Below are 18429 nucleotides of genomic sequence, written 5' to 3' on the forward strand. Positions count from 1 at the left end.
TTGATTTTATACAATTTACATGAGACCATCATCCAAAAACTTCACAAATCGAGCTGCATAATGCTTGGGTGAAACAGCCGAAATTTGATTTCTATCGCTTACAAAGCCTTTGAAAATATGTTCAATTTGTTTCTTGTTGTTCCATTTCTGAAGCAGATCAATGATTCCAAAATAATAAATCTCTCTAGTTCCGTCTTCGAGAGGGAGAGAAAGAGTTCCACCATGAAATTGTTGGAATAATGATGCACGAGGTCCTCGATAGAGCTTTTTTAGAGACACGCTAGCTCTGTTGTTGTTCGGCATAAATCTTCCAAAGAATGAAGCCGTACTATCTCCGCTCTTTCTTCCTTGACTTGAAGTGTTATCAAATGGAAACTTTTTCTGAGAGCTTGGTGTTGAATTGCCTTGAGTCTGTGGTTGTTGAATAACAGGTTGGGAATGATTCGCAATTTCCTCTCCTGGCGTTATTTCAATAGTAATTTCTGAACTATTTACAACAGGTGTTTCATGATGATGAACAATATCTGCAATTGGATGAGAAGTGTTCAGTGAGGAGGATGCAGTTCCAGCATCTCCTCCTAAATATGAGGATGAAGAAACAGCACTAGAGCTTGCAACAGAGCTCTGTCCATGAATTGCTGTAAATCCATTCATATCCGAAGGAATATCTGAATCTGAAAGTTTGATCGTACAATTTTGTGCTTCTTTGAGAATGTCTGCCTCAGTTTCTGGATCTATTTTGTGAACTCCTACCAGCAAACTATAGTCCATAATTTTCATTTTCTCTAACCATTCAGCATCAAGTTGTAGTTGATGGAGAAAAACGTTTTTCATTTGAGGTCCAATGGCAAGCTTTTTTTCTCGTTTCAAAAAATCTAAATCCTTTAAAACAGGTGTTTCTCTTTTTCTTTCTTTTTCAGATGCCTCTCTTCCTATTGTTGATCCTTTCAGATCATATCTTTCGGCAACATATGTTGTTGTGTCAAATACATTATTCATAATGACAAATCTTACGTTTTTTCCTCCTTTTGGTTTTATACTGTACATTCCATAGAAACGTGTAATCAAAGTGTTAGGATTAGCCATTACATGGTTATAATAATCAGGTAATATTTTTCTCAAGAACTTGGACTCTTTCTTTGTGACAGTCTTGAGCATGTATTGCATGTCAGCAGAGAAGAAGAACAAAGCACCACTTTTTCCAGGAGTACCAAGAATTGAAAGTGATTGTTCGTGACATAAACAAACTAAAAAGTCGGACGCGTCGATACCAAATCTTTCTCTCAAATGTCTAAAAGGGAATGGTGCATAGTCATAAAAATCAAAGTATGGAAACTCGTGTGGTGGGGTTCTAGTTGTTCCTTTTTCTGGGAAAGGCATTTTGTTTGTGTTTGTAAAATCTTTGTAGGTCAACACATCTTTTTGCTTTTTAGGAGTGATTTCACTAATTGCAGATCTTATACCCATCTGAATTTGTCTCATCAAGTTATACGAGTTGTGTTCCTTATAAATGATCTCTCCCATAGCATTGACATGCCATTTCTTTTTCTTTGCATTTTTAATAATTTTCTTTGGTTCATCACTATCCTCCTCAGGCTTTAGGGCAAATTGAGTATGAACGGGAGTAGCTGGGGTGTTACCAACATTGTTGTTTGAAGAAAAAGAGTTTGCTCGTTTGTTGAGTGATGATTCAGACGCTCGAGGTGAGAGCGAATCACCGTGATGTACATTAGGCGATGACAAATTGTTTGGTGTACCATTCGATACCGTTCCTGTGTTAGCCGTAGGTGTGATACTGATTGAAATGCTTCCTTCCCGACTCAGGTTGGTTCCATTTACTTCCGCACTCGAAGTAGATTGTGTACTCACTCCATTGACACTGTTGTTATTGACCTGCTGGGAACCTTTATATGGAGCGCTCCCGTTTGTGCTGGAGCTCGCACTGTTTATGATTACCATTGGTTATTGTACTTGCCGATGATGATGAAATTGATGATGAAAGGGCAGTACCATTCTCGGCGGTGTGGTTGGGCATTTTTTTTAAATTTAAAAAAAAAGAAACGTTGGCTACACCGCAAAATACGCCATTTGATCGTCCGCAGCAACAACAACACACAAAACATGATGATGGATCCAATTTTGAATCAGCAACCACAAACAATGGTTGAATTATTTATTTCTTGTAGTAATTTGAAAAACAAAGATCTAGTTTCAAAATCTGATCCGATTGTCTCTGCTAAAATTGGAGAACGCCAAAAAACAGGAGAGGTATTTTGGAGCGATATTGGGAGAACTGAAGTTCAAAAGAATAATCTCAATCCCAAGTTTATCAAGACGTTCATGGTAGCATACAAATTTGAAGAAATTCAACATTTGCAATTTTTGGTCTATGATGTCGACAATGAAAGTTCCACTCTCGCTGATGATGATTTTCTAGGCAAGTGTGAAGTCAAAATGTCAGAGATTGTTTGTAGACCTGAAGGCCTTACAGTATCACTCAAAGATAAGCATGGACAGCAAATGGGAAACGGTATCATCACCATCAGAAGTGAAGAGAAAAGAAAGGCAAGAGATTACGTTGTCAACATTGGTCTTGCTGGAAGAGATCTTGCAAAGTAAGTGCGATATCCATCTATATTTCAATATGGAACATTGTTGGATCCCAATTTTTCATCTTTGCAAATCTGTAGGATGGATCTTTTCTCAAAGAGTGATCCTTTTTTCATCATCTCCAAATCTGTAGGAAATCAATTTGTAGATGTTTACAAGTCCGAAATTATTATGAACAATTTGAATCCAAATTGGAAGAATTTCGAAATGACCATGCAAAAGCTGTGCAACGGAGATGAGAATACTTCCATCAAAATTTCTGTGTATGACTGGGACAGAAACAGCGATCCTGACTTGGTAGGTTGATTACTGGTCATAATTTCTTTACGCTGACTTAATATTGAAATCCTCAATAGATTGGCCATGTGACTACAAGCTTGTCACAATTAAAACAAATGAGCCAAAACGGATCTAGTTTAACCATTGTGGACGATCAAAATAAGAAAAAGATCAAAAATAATGGAAAGATTGTTGTAAGCATGTTAACAATGGCTTTACAAGAGGAAGAATATTCATTTTTGGACTATTTATATGGAGGTTTGGAAGTATCTCTTCTTGTAAGCATTGATTTTACAGGTAGCAATGGTAATCCCTCTGATCCATCAGTAAGTTTTCAAGATTTGTAACAATTTCATTCATTTTCAAAATATCAACAGTCTTTGCATCACATTGGTAAAACGAATGAATATGAAATGGCCATTCGATCGGTAGGCGACGTGTTGAGCAATTATGATTCAGACAAACTCTTCCCAGGTAAGTCATTCATTGATTCATTGCAATATGCAAAACTTATGTCGTAGCATATGGATTTGGTGCAAAGCTACCAAGTGGACAAGTTAGCCATTGCTTTGCATTGAATGGTAATCCAGCAAATCCATTCTCGCAAGGTATTGATGGTATTTTACGTGATTACAGACTTGCCTTGAACACAGTTCGTAAGTACATTCTGTTTTTTGAACACTTTTTTAATGATTCATAACTATAATAAGAATTGTATGGTCCCACTAATTTTGCTCCAACTATTCAAACAGCAGTTGCGTATGCTGCTCAAGGAGCCATGGAACAAAGTCAACAAAATCAAAAATACTTTATTTTATTGATTATTACTGATGGTGAAATTACTGGTAAGTAGAATTATCCTCAATACATCTTATTATTGACAATAAAAGATATGCCTGAGACCATTAAGGAAATTGTGAATGCATCTCATTATCCTCTTTCCATCATTATTGTTGGAGTTGGATCAGCTGATTTTTCATCCATGGAAGCTCTAGATAGCGACAATCGAAGATTGCAAAGTGGTAGTAATGTGGCAGTCAGAGATATTGGTAAGTTTCATTGTAGCATATGTAGTTGTTACTGATATGGATCTGCAGTTCAATTTGTTCCATTCAGACAATTTGGACCTCAAAACTACACCTTGCTTGCCAAAGAAACACTCAAAGAGGTTCCACAACAAGTTTGTGAATATTTCAAATCGAAGAAAATCAAACCAAAGAACAAGGTGTAAGGTGGAAGATTTAACAAAATCGAACATAATAAAAAATTGAATTTGCCGCCATTCAAATCGATTAGTTTTTAAAAAAATGGAAAAGTCATTGCAACTGTTACATGAATTGAACCAAACAAGAGACAATGTGTTGCCTGCATTCAATGTAAGTGTCCATCCCATGATGTATATAACTTTCGATTACAACGATTTTGTGCGTCATTTACCACCACAGACAGAACTCGTGTCATCCGTTATCAGAGAAATTAATTCACTCTCGGAACAAATTTTCGAAAATTTAGTGACACAAAACACACAAAGTGATCAAGTCAGTGAAGAGGATTTGGAAAAGCTCCGAATGTCTTCGGCTGTTACGTTCACAATTTATGAAAGATATAAACGAATTTTATTGGCCTATTTACACACAAGATTGGAAAGAGTCAAAACGATTAGTACACTCCACACACATGAATCCATAAATATTGAAAACACAAAACAATGGAAAGATTTTAGTGACAATGAGCAACGATTTGCTACGGAATATAGAAAGCTCGTTGAAAGTTATGGCGAGGACATTGGCTTTGACATGTTCAAATTTATTCAGCCACCAAAAGGTGATTGTGTGGAAGTAGAGGTGTTGCAAACCAGTGGAAGTCGTTTGTTAGAGAGTGGTAAAACTTATCATTTGGTTCAGGGCTCTCACTTGTTTATTCAACTCAGTGATGCAGAATATCTTATTCAACAAGGTCTTGTGAAACTAGTGTCGTAAGGAATGTGAAATTAAATGTATTGAGATTTTTGTTGTTCATTCAATAAATTAAATAATAACTGTTGTAATTTAATGATTTTGACAAGTTGAAACACAGCGCTGTATGGCTTGAGCAGTTCATGAATGGGTGCTCAACATTCACTAAAATTGAAACTTTTTAAGGTCGTACCCGTGTTGGTCATTGACACTTAACAATAACAGAGTAATTCCTTTGAAATCTTCAGAGAGAAGATATATGCAAAGTAGAGTGTGCTGTCGTCGGTGACTTGCTGTTTGATGCTTTGCTTCCATGCTTTGACTTTGTTGAGTTGGTGTTTTTCCAATCGCTTTTCTGCATGAGCCGGAGTTTGAAATTGCAGACAAGCAACTTGTGTCATCTTACCTTCTACATGTCCTGAATGTAAAAAGTATAAAATTCGCATGGCATGATGAAGGATAAAGTCAACTTTCAAAAGATGTAACTTCTCTAATTGAACAATCCAATCCACCATTATAGCATTAATTTCTTTGTTAGTTTCTTTGGTGCTTCTTCTAGCGAGTGTTGATCGAATTCCATGTTAAAACGTTCCGATCGAAAGCTTTTGGCTGGTATCCACAATAGCTTTACTTTTCCTTCATAGGTTGTAACGTATTGCTTTCTCTTATTTAACGCTTTCTTTTTCTTAATATTTGACCATACATCTGTACAAATGTATTCTTCGTCCTCATCTTCGTCCTCTTCATCTTGTTTCAATATGTTATGAGAATATTCTGTTGTTTTTGTACGTGAGCTAACAAAGCTCCATTCCGTACGAATGTCAACACTCTGTTTTGTTAATACTTGTTTTTTGTGTTGATGCTTGATGGCTTTTTCTGCACTTCTTCCTCGAGTATGGATTAAAGTCCATATTTTGTTTTTTCTTTTTGTCAACAGTACAGAATCGATGATTGTATCAGAAATGGAGTTCAAAAACCAAGACATGCAGGAAATATCACACCACATAAAGGCGCTACGTTTGGACGTGGTATTTTCACTTTTTTGAGATAAAAAGTGAGGAATTGCGACATGAATGTTTGTCATGTTATGCGTCCATATGGGTTCAGAATAATAATTATCATCGCCTTCTCGTACAATATTACAATATCTTAGTGAAAAAATAAAATTTGACGCCAATATCATTGCTTGTTGTTTGGATCTCAAATCAAAAGGAGCGGCCACAGCATTCTTAATTTGTGACAATAATTGTATTCGCATTTTGTTTCTGCATTCAAAATCTTGTACTGTAAAAATATGTTCTTCATCTAATTCTAAATTTATATCTTGATGATCATTAAGAATTCGGAATAACTCTTCCCTTTGAAAAACTTTACAAGTGGGTGTAATACTCGTCAGATAACCAAAGAAAGATTTGTAAAAGGATGGCCATGATGATATTTGGTTATCATCGAAGGAAATTCGTTGGTGCCATCCTCTGCACACCAAATCACAACAATGAACAATATTTTCTAGTGGCAAGTAGCTTAAAATACTATTGAATAAATCAAGCACTTGAAATAGGTAATTCCAATCCATGATGATGATGATTCGTACTTTTCATGTTGGACGAAATTTTCATAGAATGTGAGCAGAAAATTTTTTTTGATTTGTTTTTAAAAATTAGAAAAAAAATGATTGGTTCCAGCCAACGCTCATTCTTGCTCTGCAGAGGAAAAAACACACCTCTCAAACACGGGTTGTTGGAGCAATTCAAGACTCATCATCTTCAACCTCATTTATGTTGAATCATCATCAACATCTCAATGCTCGATTGTTTAGCTCAACCCGAGGTGTATTGGAATCATCATCCCGAGTGGAAAGTATTCCTACAAAGAAACCAGTGAATAGGCTCTCCACCAAGTTTACTCCTTTCGTTAGAAAATCTGCACAAGAATACCAAAAAGATGTTTCAGATAGTATTGAAAGTCATAAAGCACTAGTGGAAGGCGGATATATTAAACAAATTTCATCAGGAGTTTATACTTTTTTGCCATTGGGAACCAAAGTTTTAGAGAGACTCATTGCTGTAATTGACAAGTCATTGCAAAAGGTTGGCTGTGAAAAGATCATTATGCCTTCATTACTTCAACAAGAATTATGGGAAGAAACAGGAAGATGGCAAAGTGCTGGAAAAGAGTTATTCAGACTCACAGATAGAAAGGATCACAAGTATTGTTTAGCTCCAACTCATGAAGAATGTGTTACTGATGTGGTCAGATCTCTTGTTAATTCTTACAAACAGGTGCCTTTAAGACTTTATCAAATCGGAGTGAAATTTAGAGATGAGTTGAGACCAAGATATGGCTTAATGAGAGCTAAAGAATTTTTGATGAAGGACTTATATTCTTTTGACCTCGATAGAGAGGGTGCCTACAAGGCCTATGACGAAGTGGTAGGAGCATATAAGGAAATATTTGACTTGTTGGGATTGGATTATGCTATGGTAGAAGCTGACACAGGAAATATTGGTGGTGATAAATCACATGAGTTTCAAGTTCTATCAGAAGTTGGAGAGGATTTTATTTGCAAATGTAATTGTGAGCACAGATACTCTGCAAATATTGAAAAAGGCGTTGGAGCTCCATCAGACGCATTCTCAACAATTGATATTAATTATGCAACAGAAGTTATGAATTTTTCTACCAACTTTGACACACTCATGCGAGTATTGGATGAGTTATCTCCAGAGTTAGATGCTTTTTATACGTGCACCGAACCAGTGAAACATGTACACGGATCAAAAGAGGGATACACAAGAACAGTTATTGTTACTCGTAAGGGAGACGAGCCCAATGATATCAAGGTTAAAGATATGATCAAGTCTGTTGAAAATGTAGAAATTAATCTTGCTGACATTGTACCAATGAACACTGTCAAAGACTCTATCAAACAAAAGTCTAGCTCTAGATTGATTCTCATGATAGATTCATACGTCGATCCAAATATATTAGCAAAATTCAACGTAGAAGGTGGAGGGGTTGTTGGTGTTAAAGCTGTTTTAAGAAAAGTTAAGCCCAATGACATTTGTATTAGCAATAATCCAGGATGCAAAAATACCAACATGACTATCAAGAAGGGAATTGAAATAGGTCATGTTTTTTATTTGGGAAAAAAGTATAGCGAACCCATGAAAGTATATATCGCAAACGACAAAGGAAAAAGAGATTTTGCAGAAATGGGATGTTATGGAATTGGTGTTTCTAGATTGTTCCAAGCAATAGCAGAAACCCATCGAACAGAGGCAGGTATTTGCTGGCCAATGATTATTGCTCCATTTAGGGCTTCGGTCATTCCTATTGTCCCAACTGCAAACATGCTTAATAATTGCTCACCCGAAGAGGTTGAATCAAAACGACAACAGGTTATTGATGCGTCTGAAGATATTTATCATCAATTGAATTCTCTGAGCGCATTTAAGGGAGAAATATTATTTGACGATCGTTTAAAGGAAAGACCGCCTGTGAAAATGTTTGATATGGCTAGATTTGGTGTACCCTATGTAGTTGTGATTGGAAAGGAATTGTTAGAATCAAATGTTGTGGAGGTACAGGATAGAGCTAAAAATCTAAGCACAAAGATGACTGTACCTGAGGCAGTCAAATTCTTTGAACAAGTATCTGCAAAATTCGAAGAACAAATGAGCAAATTCTAATTGTTGTCATAACCCATGTCAAACATGAAGCGATCGTACAAACTTGCCAAAAGACACTGCATTCCTAAAAAATGTCTACAGATCCAACTCGACAATTATCTGGGACCAACAAGACTGCTGATAATGACGATGATATTAGAGAACCATTCTACATTTATCTTCAAAATAGTGAATTAAACACAAATCTTCAGAAATATATTTCTGCCTTTGTGCAACACATTGCAAGCATTTTAGAACAAGATGCTCCGAATGTTAGACGGATCGTTTCTTTTCTTCCCGAACGCAATGGCATTCTACTCTTTGGCTTTCGGAGATCTACCATCAAAGTATTATACTCGTTTTTGAAAAGTTTGGATCAGAAAAAGCATAATATTAATTTTGAAATTAATCTCGTGTTAGTCGAGTCTCACAAAATGACTCATGATTTTAATTTCTAACAAAAACTCGTGAAGATAATCCTCCTAGATTTTATGTTACATTCAATCAGAGATTCGGAATGTTTCTCAGTGCTCGCCTCCCCTATTACAATAACCGGTCGTACGAAAAATCTTTGCGATGACATCAACATCAAAAACAAATGCACAACAGCGCTTGGGAGGCTATCATTCATTTCTTCACCGCCGCTACAGACAATAACCATCATTCAACAAGTCGAGTCTTACGGCCATTTCTATGTGTTTTCTTCATTCTATTATGTGTACTTTGTTTTAATATTACACAAGTTTGGAATAAGAGAAAAGATGACATGTCTTCAACAACTTCCGAAGGTTTGCTTCCGAGCATTCATTCACAACACGTAACAGTCGAATATTTACAAAAGGAAATTGAAAGACTGAAAGAATCGTTGGGTAGTAGTGTTGTGCTGAATCATTATCAGCCGCCAAAGGTTCCTCTAATTTTTAACAAGTTTGTCATGTGGAAAAAACAGTCCGAGATGCCACATGTCAGCGAAGAAGGACCAACGATTCTGGAAAGCGATTATCAATGCACGAAATATAGAATTGACTTGTCTAGAAAAATAACAGAGTTTACCTCTTGCCGTTTAGAAAATATTTGCATCAATCGAAAGGGAGAATGGCTGATATTCACACATTCCAAAAAAGCACAAGAATTATCTGGAAAAGCATGGGTCTATACCAATAGTTATTATTTTGGAAGCGAAAATCAAATGATACGTGTTCATGTATTACCACCACCTGCTGAGGTGATTATCAAGAATTCTACCACAATATTGTTTGAAACAAGTCGGCATGAAAAAATTTCACACAAATTAGAAGGAAATATTACTTTATCCAGTTCATTTAAATGGATTTCAAAACCTACCTTCGCAACCTCAAGACATGAATCAGGAAATATTGGTCATGCACTTTTAGATAATTTTATTTTACTATTTAACTTGATGCTCAACTTTGGTTATATGAATTCAGATAGCCATGTCTTATTTATGGACAATTTATTTGAACGTTTGGTTCAAAATGATCCTGTCATTCTGGCACAACAGTTACAGAAAGGGGAACGTGCAACAAACATGTCACTGGCATGGGCTGGACTGCTTTCATCCAATCCTCCTCTTCAAAAGTGTGCTAATCCACAAATTGGAAATACATTGGACTAGCCCCTTGTTTAATCAACAAGGAAATCGATCCTGACGTAATTCAGAGACATGGTCACGAAATAGATACTTGTTTCTCATCGTTAATGGCAGGCTCAACAGGCTCACTGTATTCCTTTGTTGAAGGAAGAGAAACGCTCATTACCTTATTCAAGAAATATTTATTTGGTCAGCTTGGAATTAAGAATCCTCACTCTCACAAAACTCTCATCATTGCAATTCAAAACAAACCTACCAACACCGAACATCGAGATTCCATAATTAATGTTGACAAAATCGTGGCCTATTTGAAAAGTAGACAACAAGAGTTATTGGAGTTTGCAAACTCACAACGATCTCTCAAGTATGAATCTGTTGAAATTATCAATTTGAGATTAGAAAGAATGTCATTCATTGAACAATTGAATTTATTCAACGTAATGGATGTTTACATCACTTCACAAGGTGCTGCTTCTTACATGTCCATGTTTCTTTCAAAACCAAATGCCATTATGGTGTACGTGCCAATGTGTTTTGCTTCAACAAAAACATGTTCTGATTCCAATTTGAGAGTTCATGAAACATTTTCTAATGTACGAGTCATCTCATTGTTGCAATATACAGAATTATTGGAATGTGTGATTGGAAATTCAGATGAAGACGTTGGCTATCCAGTCCTTCCAGACTTTGCTTATTCAGAAGATTTTGGAGATTGTAATGAAAGAGTGAAACCAGAAGGATTGTTTAAGATTGTGAGTGACGCTCTATCCAAGACTCTTTAAGATTTTGGAAACTATTATGGAAAGTTTCAGAAGAACCTGATGCATGTTGATCAATTTTTACCATGTTCACCTTGATCTTTTGAGCACAACTATAATTGTCAACAACGAACCCAAGGATGATTTATTGAGAATTACTGCTCTATCATTTCAAGGAAAGCAGAAATGTCCTCTTCCCAGTAGGCATGTTGTTGTTGCTCATTCATTACATTCATGTTATTGGAGTGATCATTATTGTTGATGATCAATTTACATGAGTGATAATCCTTAAAGCACTCACTCTTTCTAATAATGGAAATAAAGGTTTGCATCAAATCAGGAAAAAGCACCAGTGCCTCTTCCAACTGTTGCTCCAACGTCCTTGTTGAAGCTTCTTTCATCGTTGATGACGACGAACTGGAGGATGCATCCAAAGTGGATCTGAATTGGAGTGCGTTTCAGCTTCACTACTACATGACGATGTTTTCACTTTCTTGCTCAACGTCGATTCATTCTCGTCTGTCTGATCTTTGGTTCGCTTATTCTTGTGGTTGTCATCCATTGTGTTGCTTGCAATATCCTTTGGTTCTCTTTGGCCTTCTTCAGTGGCTCTATTCTCCATATTTTCCTTTTTGATCTTCTTTCTGCGACCTGCTTTCAAGTGTTCTTCATGCATGGGTCGATCCTTCTGATAACGCAGCAAATAGAGTCCACACTTGTTACACAGTTTCTTTCCATGCTCTGGATGCTTTCTCCATAGTGGAGATTTCTCAGTGTTACAATTAAAACAGCGAGTTTTGTTTTTCTCAATGCGGTTCTTCATTTTGGAATTCCTTGTCGAGGTTGTTTCTTCGACTGGTACTGGAATACTATTTACATGACTATTGTTAGGAACAAATTCTGTAATGTACATCTTGTTATCTACTGAGGTGTTACTGGTCAGGGCATGTTGGGTGTTCACTTCTGTGGTTGGACATGTCAAAGAATCACAACGTACTCTTGAACTTGATTCATGTGTATATATCAATGGAAAAACAGAGTGCTCACCTGATGGAATGACATGTTGACATGGTACTGAAGATGAGACAAACATGGTTTCTTTGGATGGAGCATGCACTGGAGAAACGTCTTCAGGCATTCTATAATTACAATGAGTTCTACTGTTCAACGTGTGTGAGGACGAGCAGACGTTATTCATGGGCCAATATTGGCCATTTCTATCAACACCATTCGAAGTAAAATGACAATGATGATGATTCATGACCGTCATTGAGGGGTTAATCACTCGATGAAGAATGGTTGGACCATGTGACGCGTTCGAATAATGGGATGAACATGGAGAGGTGTTCATCATGTGAAAACCGAATGGATTTAAACATGACAGCAATGGGTTCAAAGAGTTTGGATCTCTGATATGTTTTGAGGACGTTTGTGAGCATGCAATAACATGTTATTGTTGTTGGTCGATAAACGAGTCGAGGCAAACGACATTTTTGATTTCGCGTATTGTTGAGAGTGTGTTTGAATGTTTTTTCGCGTTGTGTTTTTTGGACAGAGCTATTAACTGATTCGCTCTCTCTCGGTTTGTGGTTCTAGTCAGGGGATTTGAATGTTCTGACAAGAGACGGTGTTTTTGGACTTGTTTGCACTAATGACATGTGATAAAGAACCACTGTCCTCCTTGTGTATACCATGCGACGGAGATTATTAATAAAAAAGGCGATTTTCAATACTTCATTAATGAAACAGAACGAATTCCATCGGATGCATAATTGCTGTTGTGAATCTAAAGGTTTGGCAACCATGTATTAAATGGTCGACATTCCAATGAATCACAAATCTCAATCGAATCATTGACTTTCCTTTTGATATGTAATAATTCTGTCTCTCTCAATAAGAAACATTCCCATTGTGGCATGCACAGTATCAACAAATCTATTCTTTCTTAACAATTGAACTCTCTTGTGAAGTATTACGGAGTCATACTCTGAAAAAACTTTCCAAAGATCCAACCATCCTTTGAAGAATGGTCTCCACGTACCACTCGTCAACACCACCACCCTCACTCACAGTCATCATTGTTCCAGCTGGAAATAATGTTGCAATAAACTCATTGAACACACTTGGTTCTGTTCCAGAGGAATACATTCCTAATTGGTGTAGTAAAGGTAATTGTTGAGATTGTTCTTTTTGTTCTTGAAATTTCTTGTGTTTTTCGTGGAAAGTGATTTCATTCTCATCTGTGTGGTTGGTGTGTTTCACATGGAAAACAAACCATTCCATAAAGATGTCCAGTTCTCGACTTTGTAAGGTTTCCAATGTGGCCAGAGTCGTATTCTTGTTGGCCAATACATTTCCATCTTTTAAAGATATGTTTTCAAATGTACAAAAACGTCGTTCCATTGGTAACCAATACTTTTCATACATTTCAAATTGTTTCTCTTCTGTTTTGAACAGAGACAAGACATGGTTTTTGATTAAATCTGATTGTGCCAAATCAATTCCAGGTGTTTTGATGAAAAACAATATTTGATTTGCTTTTCCAGTGTGATAGAGATCCTTAAATCGTTCCTGTGCATTCATTTCATGTTGTTGATATTCAACTGTAACGAACCGTACATGTTGAAGTAAATGTTTCATGTGAAATGTTTGTAAACGCTCAATTTTCTTTAAGGGAAATCGTGGAGATCCTTTTTCATAGAATTGTAAAAGAGATGATATGCTGCTAGAATCCAAGGATTGAAAAATTCTGTTGAAAAGTCAACGGATGAGACTCTACAAAGCCCAATCAAGACTGCAAAATAAGTTTTTCTGTCATCTTGACTTGGGATTAATCGTGAATGTTGTTTCATGCGAAGAAGCCAAGAGTCGTGAGGTTGGCCCGAGTTCACTGACTGTGGATGATCATTAATGTATCAAGAAATTGATCCATTTTCATTGGTGTGCATTCGTCCATATTCACAAATAATATTCTGTGAAGTTTGTCAATCATTTCATTAAAAAGGTGTTGTCTAGATGGATCATTATTTCCTTCTTCGAGAATCACATCCCTCATGGCACATATGGCGGTCATGAGTGTGGTAAGTCTTTGTTGTCCATCAATACAGTAGAGGGAAGCAGACAATGCTGAGGACGATCCAACCGAACCAGTACTTTTGTGTTGTTGTTGCTGAAGAAAGATCTTTCCAATGTGATGACCATTCAAGGCGGTGCTTTCACAAATATTATTCCACAATGTTTTTACATATTTCGGAAGCCAACAGAATTTTCGTTGGAAAATGGGAATGTGAATTTGTGTGGAATGTAAAGAGTGGAAGAAACTGTCGAGATTGTGTGGTTCTATCTTGACCATGATTGTGTTGTTGATCTTTTTTTTGTTGTTACAGTTCTCTTCTCCCTTCTGCTTACTATTTATAGCTTCCACAATCATTCCAAGTCAGCCAGCCCAAATCTCCTAAAGAGCAAGTTGATATTCAAGCATTCACAAGCAGCAAAAACTTTGATCGATTTGGTGAGAGGCCGAGTGAAAATTTCAAATATTGGAAACCCCGAGTGAAAATTGGAATACGTTCAACTCCTTAATAACATTGAAATATTAAACTTGATTCATTGGTTTAGAAAGATCAAACTCTGATGATTGTGTTGGAATGGTTGAGGTCGACATGGGATTGCTTTGTGTTGTGAAAGTAGATGTGGGAGAGGAACGCTCTGCACATTCTGGATACCTGAGATCCGAGTCACTAGCAATAGGTCCTGGAGTTGACGGTGGTGAGAACATTGTTGCCGTATTGGGTATAATCTTTGGAGATGTTCCTTCGGAGACAGACGACATGCAAAGTACAAATTTTCCAAAGCCGTTGGGATAGTATTTGGTGATGTCTCCTTCGTTTGCAAGAATATATGTGAAAAATCCAGTAATAACGACACAGGCTAAATCAATCGCCAAATTCTTATGAATAGCAACATAAATACCATAAACATCCCAATATACAACAAATGTTGGCAAGAAGATAATTCCAAGAATGAATGCTGATATCAATGAGATGTTAAATAAGGTCATGGATTTGGTGAATCGCATTTCTCGAATATTTCTATGGGCGAGTTTAAGCCGCTTAAATATCAGAAAAGTATAAATTGTGAAACAGATGATTAAAATACTTGGTGCTACAATCATGGATATTGCTGCAACTGCAAAAAGTGGTGCGGTAGATTTTAAAACAATGCATACAATGACACCAATGATCATGATGCAACAATTAAATGTATAGATGCTCAAAATTAGAATAATGTTAAATCGAGAGAGGGACTTCTTAGTGGTGGATGTTTTCAGTAAATCTACAATATGTCCCCAATGAACAAGAAGAGCCATAAAGGAAAACGCATACAAGCACATTGCAAGGGCTCGGAAACATCCCCACAACAGGTCAGAGCTTTGAGAGTCATTAAAAAAGCTAAAATTCCAAAGGAAACAAATAATATTCTCAATCATTAAGCATACGGTGCCTAAAAACGTTTTTTGAGCGGATTTGTAGGTCATCATCGGTGTGTTTTCTTAAAACCTACCTAAAATCTCGAAGAGCAAGATCACTGATCTTAAATCAGTGAACACAAACTCTTCCAAAGCAATTCGTAAATAAACAAATGGAGCAAAACGAGCTTGCATTTGGTTTGCAATTTCACTTTTCGACCGGAATATCACTGCTCTTCTTTTGGTTAAATACAATGGAATGATGTTATAGATTGCTGCTAACAGAAGTGACATGGCAAGGAGAATAAGAACTAACAGAGGTGATCCGATATACTTGAATGGAATTAAAAAATTGTAGTAAGCGTCTCCACATTGAAAAGCAAAACGTTTTCCAAATTCGTTTCTGCACCAACACATGACAGGGTTCACAAATTCTTCTAAAAAGAGCGTATTGAACATGTGAAGAGTGTTGTCATTGTTATCCGAATGGTTTTTCAAATAAATGTTTGAATAATAATTATCAATCTGGAAAAACCTCCAATCAATAATTCCTACATTAAAATCCTCTTTTGTATCGTTGAATGAAAGAAGTGTGCTAATCCTTTGCTGAGAAATTCCAATGTTGCAATGTTTCAACAATGATCTCTGTAATAATTCATACGATGGAAATCGAGAAAGACATTTTGAGTTTTGGGATTTGAGTGGACTCTGCTCTGAAATGGAATTAATAAACAGTTGAGAATGATTACTATTACAATGAATACAATAATTAATCATTCGGAAATACTGTATTCGGAATCTTTCATTCTCGACAAGCGATTTAGTTAAATTGAAGCAGACATTGGTATCAATAGAACACTCACAAAAGTATTCTACACAAATTGAATTATTGCTCTTGTTGGGAGCTTGGGTTTTGATGTCTTCCAACAAATCAGTATCATCACATAAATCGGAAAATGTATTATCCAGCACAAAATTCGTTACCCAATAACTTTGAGTCAGTGGTTTGAAATATGAAAAATCTCTATCATCTGGATATGAAATATTGTTCAACAAGAGAGCAGCCATTCCATTGAGACGTTGAGAGGAGTCGTTCGGAAAAGTGATATCATCATTTTCTTTTGCGTGGTGCTGATTATTTAAAAGCGACGGAGGCTTTGCCAGTGTTGATGGAAGAAGGAAAACACACAGTAATACAAGAAGAAGTTGTTGTTGCGCATGAATGAAAAACATTCTTTGAGTTGATGATACAGATCGTTGAGAGGCAGAGTGAAACTTTTTGTTATTGGTGCTCATGAGAAACCGGTGCTATGTTCTTCTTTTGGGTTTGTGAGAGATGCAACGAAGGAGTCGATTGCCTTCAGATGCAAGAGATACAAAACGACAGAGAGGTATTCAACTTGTACAACTGGGACACTGAAAGTTCTTTACCTTTTGCAAGAATGAAGTCTTCGATATTGCATAAGCATCTTTCAATCCTTCGAAATGGTTAATGTTTGAAATGGTTTTGTAAATTGATAGTTGAAAAAGTCAACAGCTGCCTTTTTTATTTCGAAATTGAAAACCATTTCTAAAATGTGTCGTGGCTCGATTGAGGTAATTTAATTAACCAATTTCGAAGGATTGAAAGATCTATTTAAAGAACCTTATTCGAACCATAATTTACAATATCTGATATGGCAGAGTCGAACAATTGTTACTTCTTCTTAATAAGCTTTTATTGGGTTTTATGTACTGGTCTTTTATATTGTTGTGACAATTTCAACTTCCACCCATTTTTGTCACAACAATTCAACTAATTTCTTCCATATAACTGAATTACTCTCTCTAAAAAAAAACAATGTCAACCACAGAGTCCACTCAAGGTTCTTCCTCAAGAAGAGGTCAACAGCACAAAAGAAGTGCTCCAACCGGTACTGCACGAAGACATCACAATTGGTTTGATACCTTCTTTGACGATCCATTCATTAGTCGTTTCTTCCCAACTCGTTTTTCAAGAGGTTCTACGGGTAAAGAGATCACTGGTACCGATACAACCGCTCTTACTACACCTGACTTTATTCCTCTCACCGATGTAAGCGAAACCGATACTCTTATTAGAATTGTATGTGATTTACCTGGTCTCTCTAAACAAGACGTTAACATCGATCTCGACGAAGAGAATAGAATTTTGACGTTGAGTGGAGAAATTACACGTGATAAACAAGAGGAAAATGAAACTTTTCATTCTCTGAAAGGGTCTACGGCAACTTTAGAAGAAGTGTTTACTTACCTCAAGAAGCAGATTTGAGCGGTATTAAGGCAAGAGTGGAGAATGGAGTGTTGAGAGTGACTGTTCCGAAAATTGAACAGACATCCAAGAAGTGAAAACAATAGCTATTGAATAATATCTGACAAAAGCGTAATGAAGAAACCTTCACGTTGTAAATATTGATTTCATTAAAGAACGCTGTCCCTTACAAAAAGTTCAAGGGCAGTTCTCTCAAAGATGTAAGCCATATGCGATGAGTGTTCATTTTCAACCAAACATTTTAAAATATCAACATGCGATTAGTACGCGAAGTGTTAGAGGTTGTGTTCCTCAGTCAGAACAAGATGACGAAACTGTTGATGTCGTTAATAGGACAATTTTAAGAATTATTGTTTCAACATGTTCTGCATTGAAGAAGGAAATGTTATACCTCCATCCGGAGCCAAGTACTCGGAAGAAAAACTGAATATTCTCTCCAGCATTAAAGCCAATTTGATTAAGGCTTCTGAAGGAATGACTCGGATTGGTTATGAAAAAGGAACAGGTACAAGCTTTTATTTGCTTCCAAATGTTATTTGTACCAACTCACATGTGGTAAAGACTTCCCCTTTCATCTACCAGAACTCCTACTTGAAAGCCAAACAAGCATCATTCAAAAAACTTTTACCTGCAGAACAAAAGGTGCTCTTCTCAGGAACAGATATCCCTAACGCTGTCAAAAGAAAGGTAAGATCCTTCCTCCATATGTTGAGATCCATTATCATCCACTCCTTGAAAGGTTATATCAGTACTTGAACTTGTGATAGGCATTGTTCCTCCAAGTGG

At 36.5% G+C, this 18429-nt stretch overlaps 13 protein-coding genes across 13 annotated transcripts; 8 read left to right on the forward strand and 5 right to left on the reverse strand.

Moving 5' to 3' along the window:
• Window positions 1-15: 15 nt before the first annotated feature.
• Window positions 16-1959, reverse strand: C9374_004605 (uncharacterized protein; the record flags this gene model as incomplete). Its single annotated transcript, XM_044694263.1, has 1 exon — window positions 16-1959. One exon carries the CDS (start codon window positions 1957-1959, stop codon window positions 16-18), a length of 1944 nt encoding a protein of 647 aa, XP_044548947.1.
• A 162-nt stretch (window positions 1960-2121) lies between these two features.
• On the forward strand, window positions 2122-4120 carry C9374_004606 (uncharacterized protein; the record flags this gene model as incomplete). The annotated part of the gene is made up of 8 exons (XM_044694264.1): window positions 2122-2615; window positions 2691-2907; window positions 2967-3215; window positions 3267-3363; window positions 3411-3545; window positions 3600-3734; window positions 3780-3938; window positions 3987-4120. 8 exons carry the CDS (start codon window positions 2122-2124, stop codon window positions 4118-4120), a joined length of 1620 nt encoding a protein of 539 aa, XP_044548948.1.
• Window positions 4121-4196: 76 nt separating this feature from the next.
• Window positions 4197-4868, forward strand: C9374_004607 (uncharacterized protein; the record flags this gene model as incomplete). Its single annotated transcript, XM_044694265.1, has 2 exons — window positions 4197-4265; window positions 4335-4868. 2 exons carry the CDS (start codon window positions 4197-4199, stop codon window positions 4866-4868), a joined length of 603 nt encoding a protein of 200 aa, XP_044548949.1.
• A 490-nt stretch (window positions 4869-5358) lies between these two features.
• C9374_004608 (uncharacterized protein) lies at window positions 5359-6102 on the reverse strand (the record flags this gene model as incomplete). The annotated part of the gene is made up of 1 exon (XM_044694266.1): window positions 5359-6102. The coding sequence occupies one exon, from the start codon at window positions 6100-6102 to the stop codon at window positions 5359-5361; it is 744 nt and encodes a 247-aa protein (XP_044548950.1).
• Window positions 6103-6622: 520 nt separating this feature from the next.
• Window positions 6623-8536, forward strand: C9374_004609 (uncharacterized protein; the record flags this gene model as incomplete). The annotated part of the gene is made up of 1 exon (XM_044694267.1): window positions 6623-8536. The coding sequence occupies one exon, from the start codon at window positions 6623-6625 to the stop codon at window positions 8534-8536; it is 1914 nt and encodes a 637-aa protein (XP_044548951.1).
• Window positions 8537-8607: 71 nt separating this feature from the next.
• On the forward strand, window positions 8608-8973 carry C9374_004610 (uncharacterized protein; the record flags this gene model as incomplete). The annotated part of the gene is made up of 1 exon (XM_044694269.1): window positions 8608-8973. One exon carries the CDS (start codon window positions 8608-8610, stop codon window positions 8971-8973), a length of 366 nt encoding a protein of 121 aa, XP_044548952.1.
• Window positions 8974-9113: 140 nt separating this feature from the next.
• C9374_004611 (uncharacterized protein) lies at window positions 9114-10151 on the forward strand (the record flags this gene model as incomplete). The annotated part of the gene is made up of 1 exon (XM_044694270.1): window positions 9114-10151. One exon carries the CDS (start codon window positions 9114-9116, stop codon window positions 10149-10151), a length of 1038 nt encoding a protein of 345 aa, XP_044548953.1.
• An 83-nt stretch (window positions 10152-10234) lies between these two features.
• C9374_004612 (uncharacterized protein) lies at window positions 10235-10909 on the forward strand (the record flags this gene model as incomplete). Its single annotated transcript, XM_044694271.1, has 1 exon — window positions 10235-10909. The coding sequence occupies one exon, from the start codon at window positions 10235-10237 to the stop codon at window positions 10907-10909; it is 675 nt and encodes a 224-aa protein (XP_044548954.1).
• A 373-nt stretch (window positions 10910-11282) lies between these two features.
• C9374_004613 (uncharacterized protein) lies at window positions 11283-12239 on the reverse strand (the record flags this gene model as incomplete). The annotated part of the gene is made up of 1 exon (XM_044694272.1): window positions 11283-12239. One exon carries the CDS (start codon window positions 12237-12239, stop codon window positions 11283-11285), a length of 957 nt encoding a protein of 318 aa, XP_044548955.1.
• Window positions 12240-12865: 626 nt separating this feature from the next.
• Window positions 12866-14237, reverse strand: C9374_004614 (uncharacterized protein; the record flags this gene model as incomplete). The annotated part of the gene is made up of 2 exons (XM_044694273.1): window positions 12866-13575; window positions 13781-14237. The coding sequence occupies 2 exons, from the start codon at window positions 14235-14237 to the stop codon at window positions 12866-12868; spliced, it is 1167 nt and encodes a 388-aa protein (XP_044548956.1).
• Window positions 14238-14480: 243 nt separating this feature from the next.
• C9374_004615 (uncharacterized protein) lies at window positions 14481-16649 on the reverse strand (the record flags this gene model as incomplete). The annotated part of the gene is made up of 2 exons (XM_044694274.1): window positions 14481-15388; window positions 15449-16649. The coding sequence occupies 2 exons, from the start codon at window positions 16647-16649 to the stop codon at window positions 14481-14483; spliced, it is 2109 nt and encodes a 702-aa protein (XP_044548957.1).
• Window positions 16650-17193: 544 nt separating this feature from the next.
• Window positions 17194-17643, forward strand: C9374_004616 (uncharacterized protein; the record flags this gene model as incomplete). Its single annotated transcript, XM_044694275.1, has 1 exon — window positions 17194-17643. One exon carries the CDS (start codon window positions 17194-17196, stop codon window positions 17641-17643), a length of 450 nt encoding a protein of 149 aa, XP_044548958.1.
• A 360-nt stretch (window positions 17644-18003) lies between these two features.
• On the forward strand, window positions 18004-18399 carry C9374_004617 (uncharacterized protein; the record flags this gene model as incomplete). Its single annotated transcript, XM_044694276.1, has 1 exon — window positions 18004-18399. The coding sequence occupies one exon, from the start codon at window positions 18004-18006 to the stop codon at window positions 18397-18399; it is 396 nt and encodes a 131-aa protein (XP_044548959.1).
• Between the last annotated feature and the right edge of the window lie 30 nt (window positions 18400-18429).

This window comes from Naegleria lovaniensis (genome assembly GCF_003324165.1).
Source record: "Naegleria lovaniensis strain ATCC 30569 chromosome Unknown tig021, whole genome shotgun sequence".
Classification (NCBI taxonomy): domain Eukaryota; phylum Heterolobosea; class Eutetramitea; order Acrasida; family Naegleriidae; genus Naegleria; species Naegleria lovaniensis.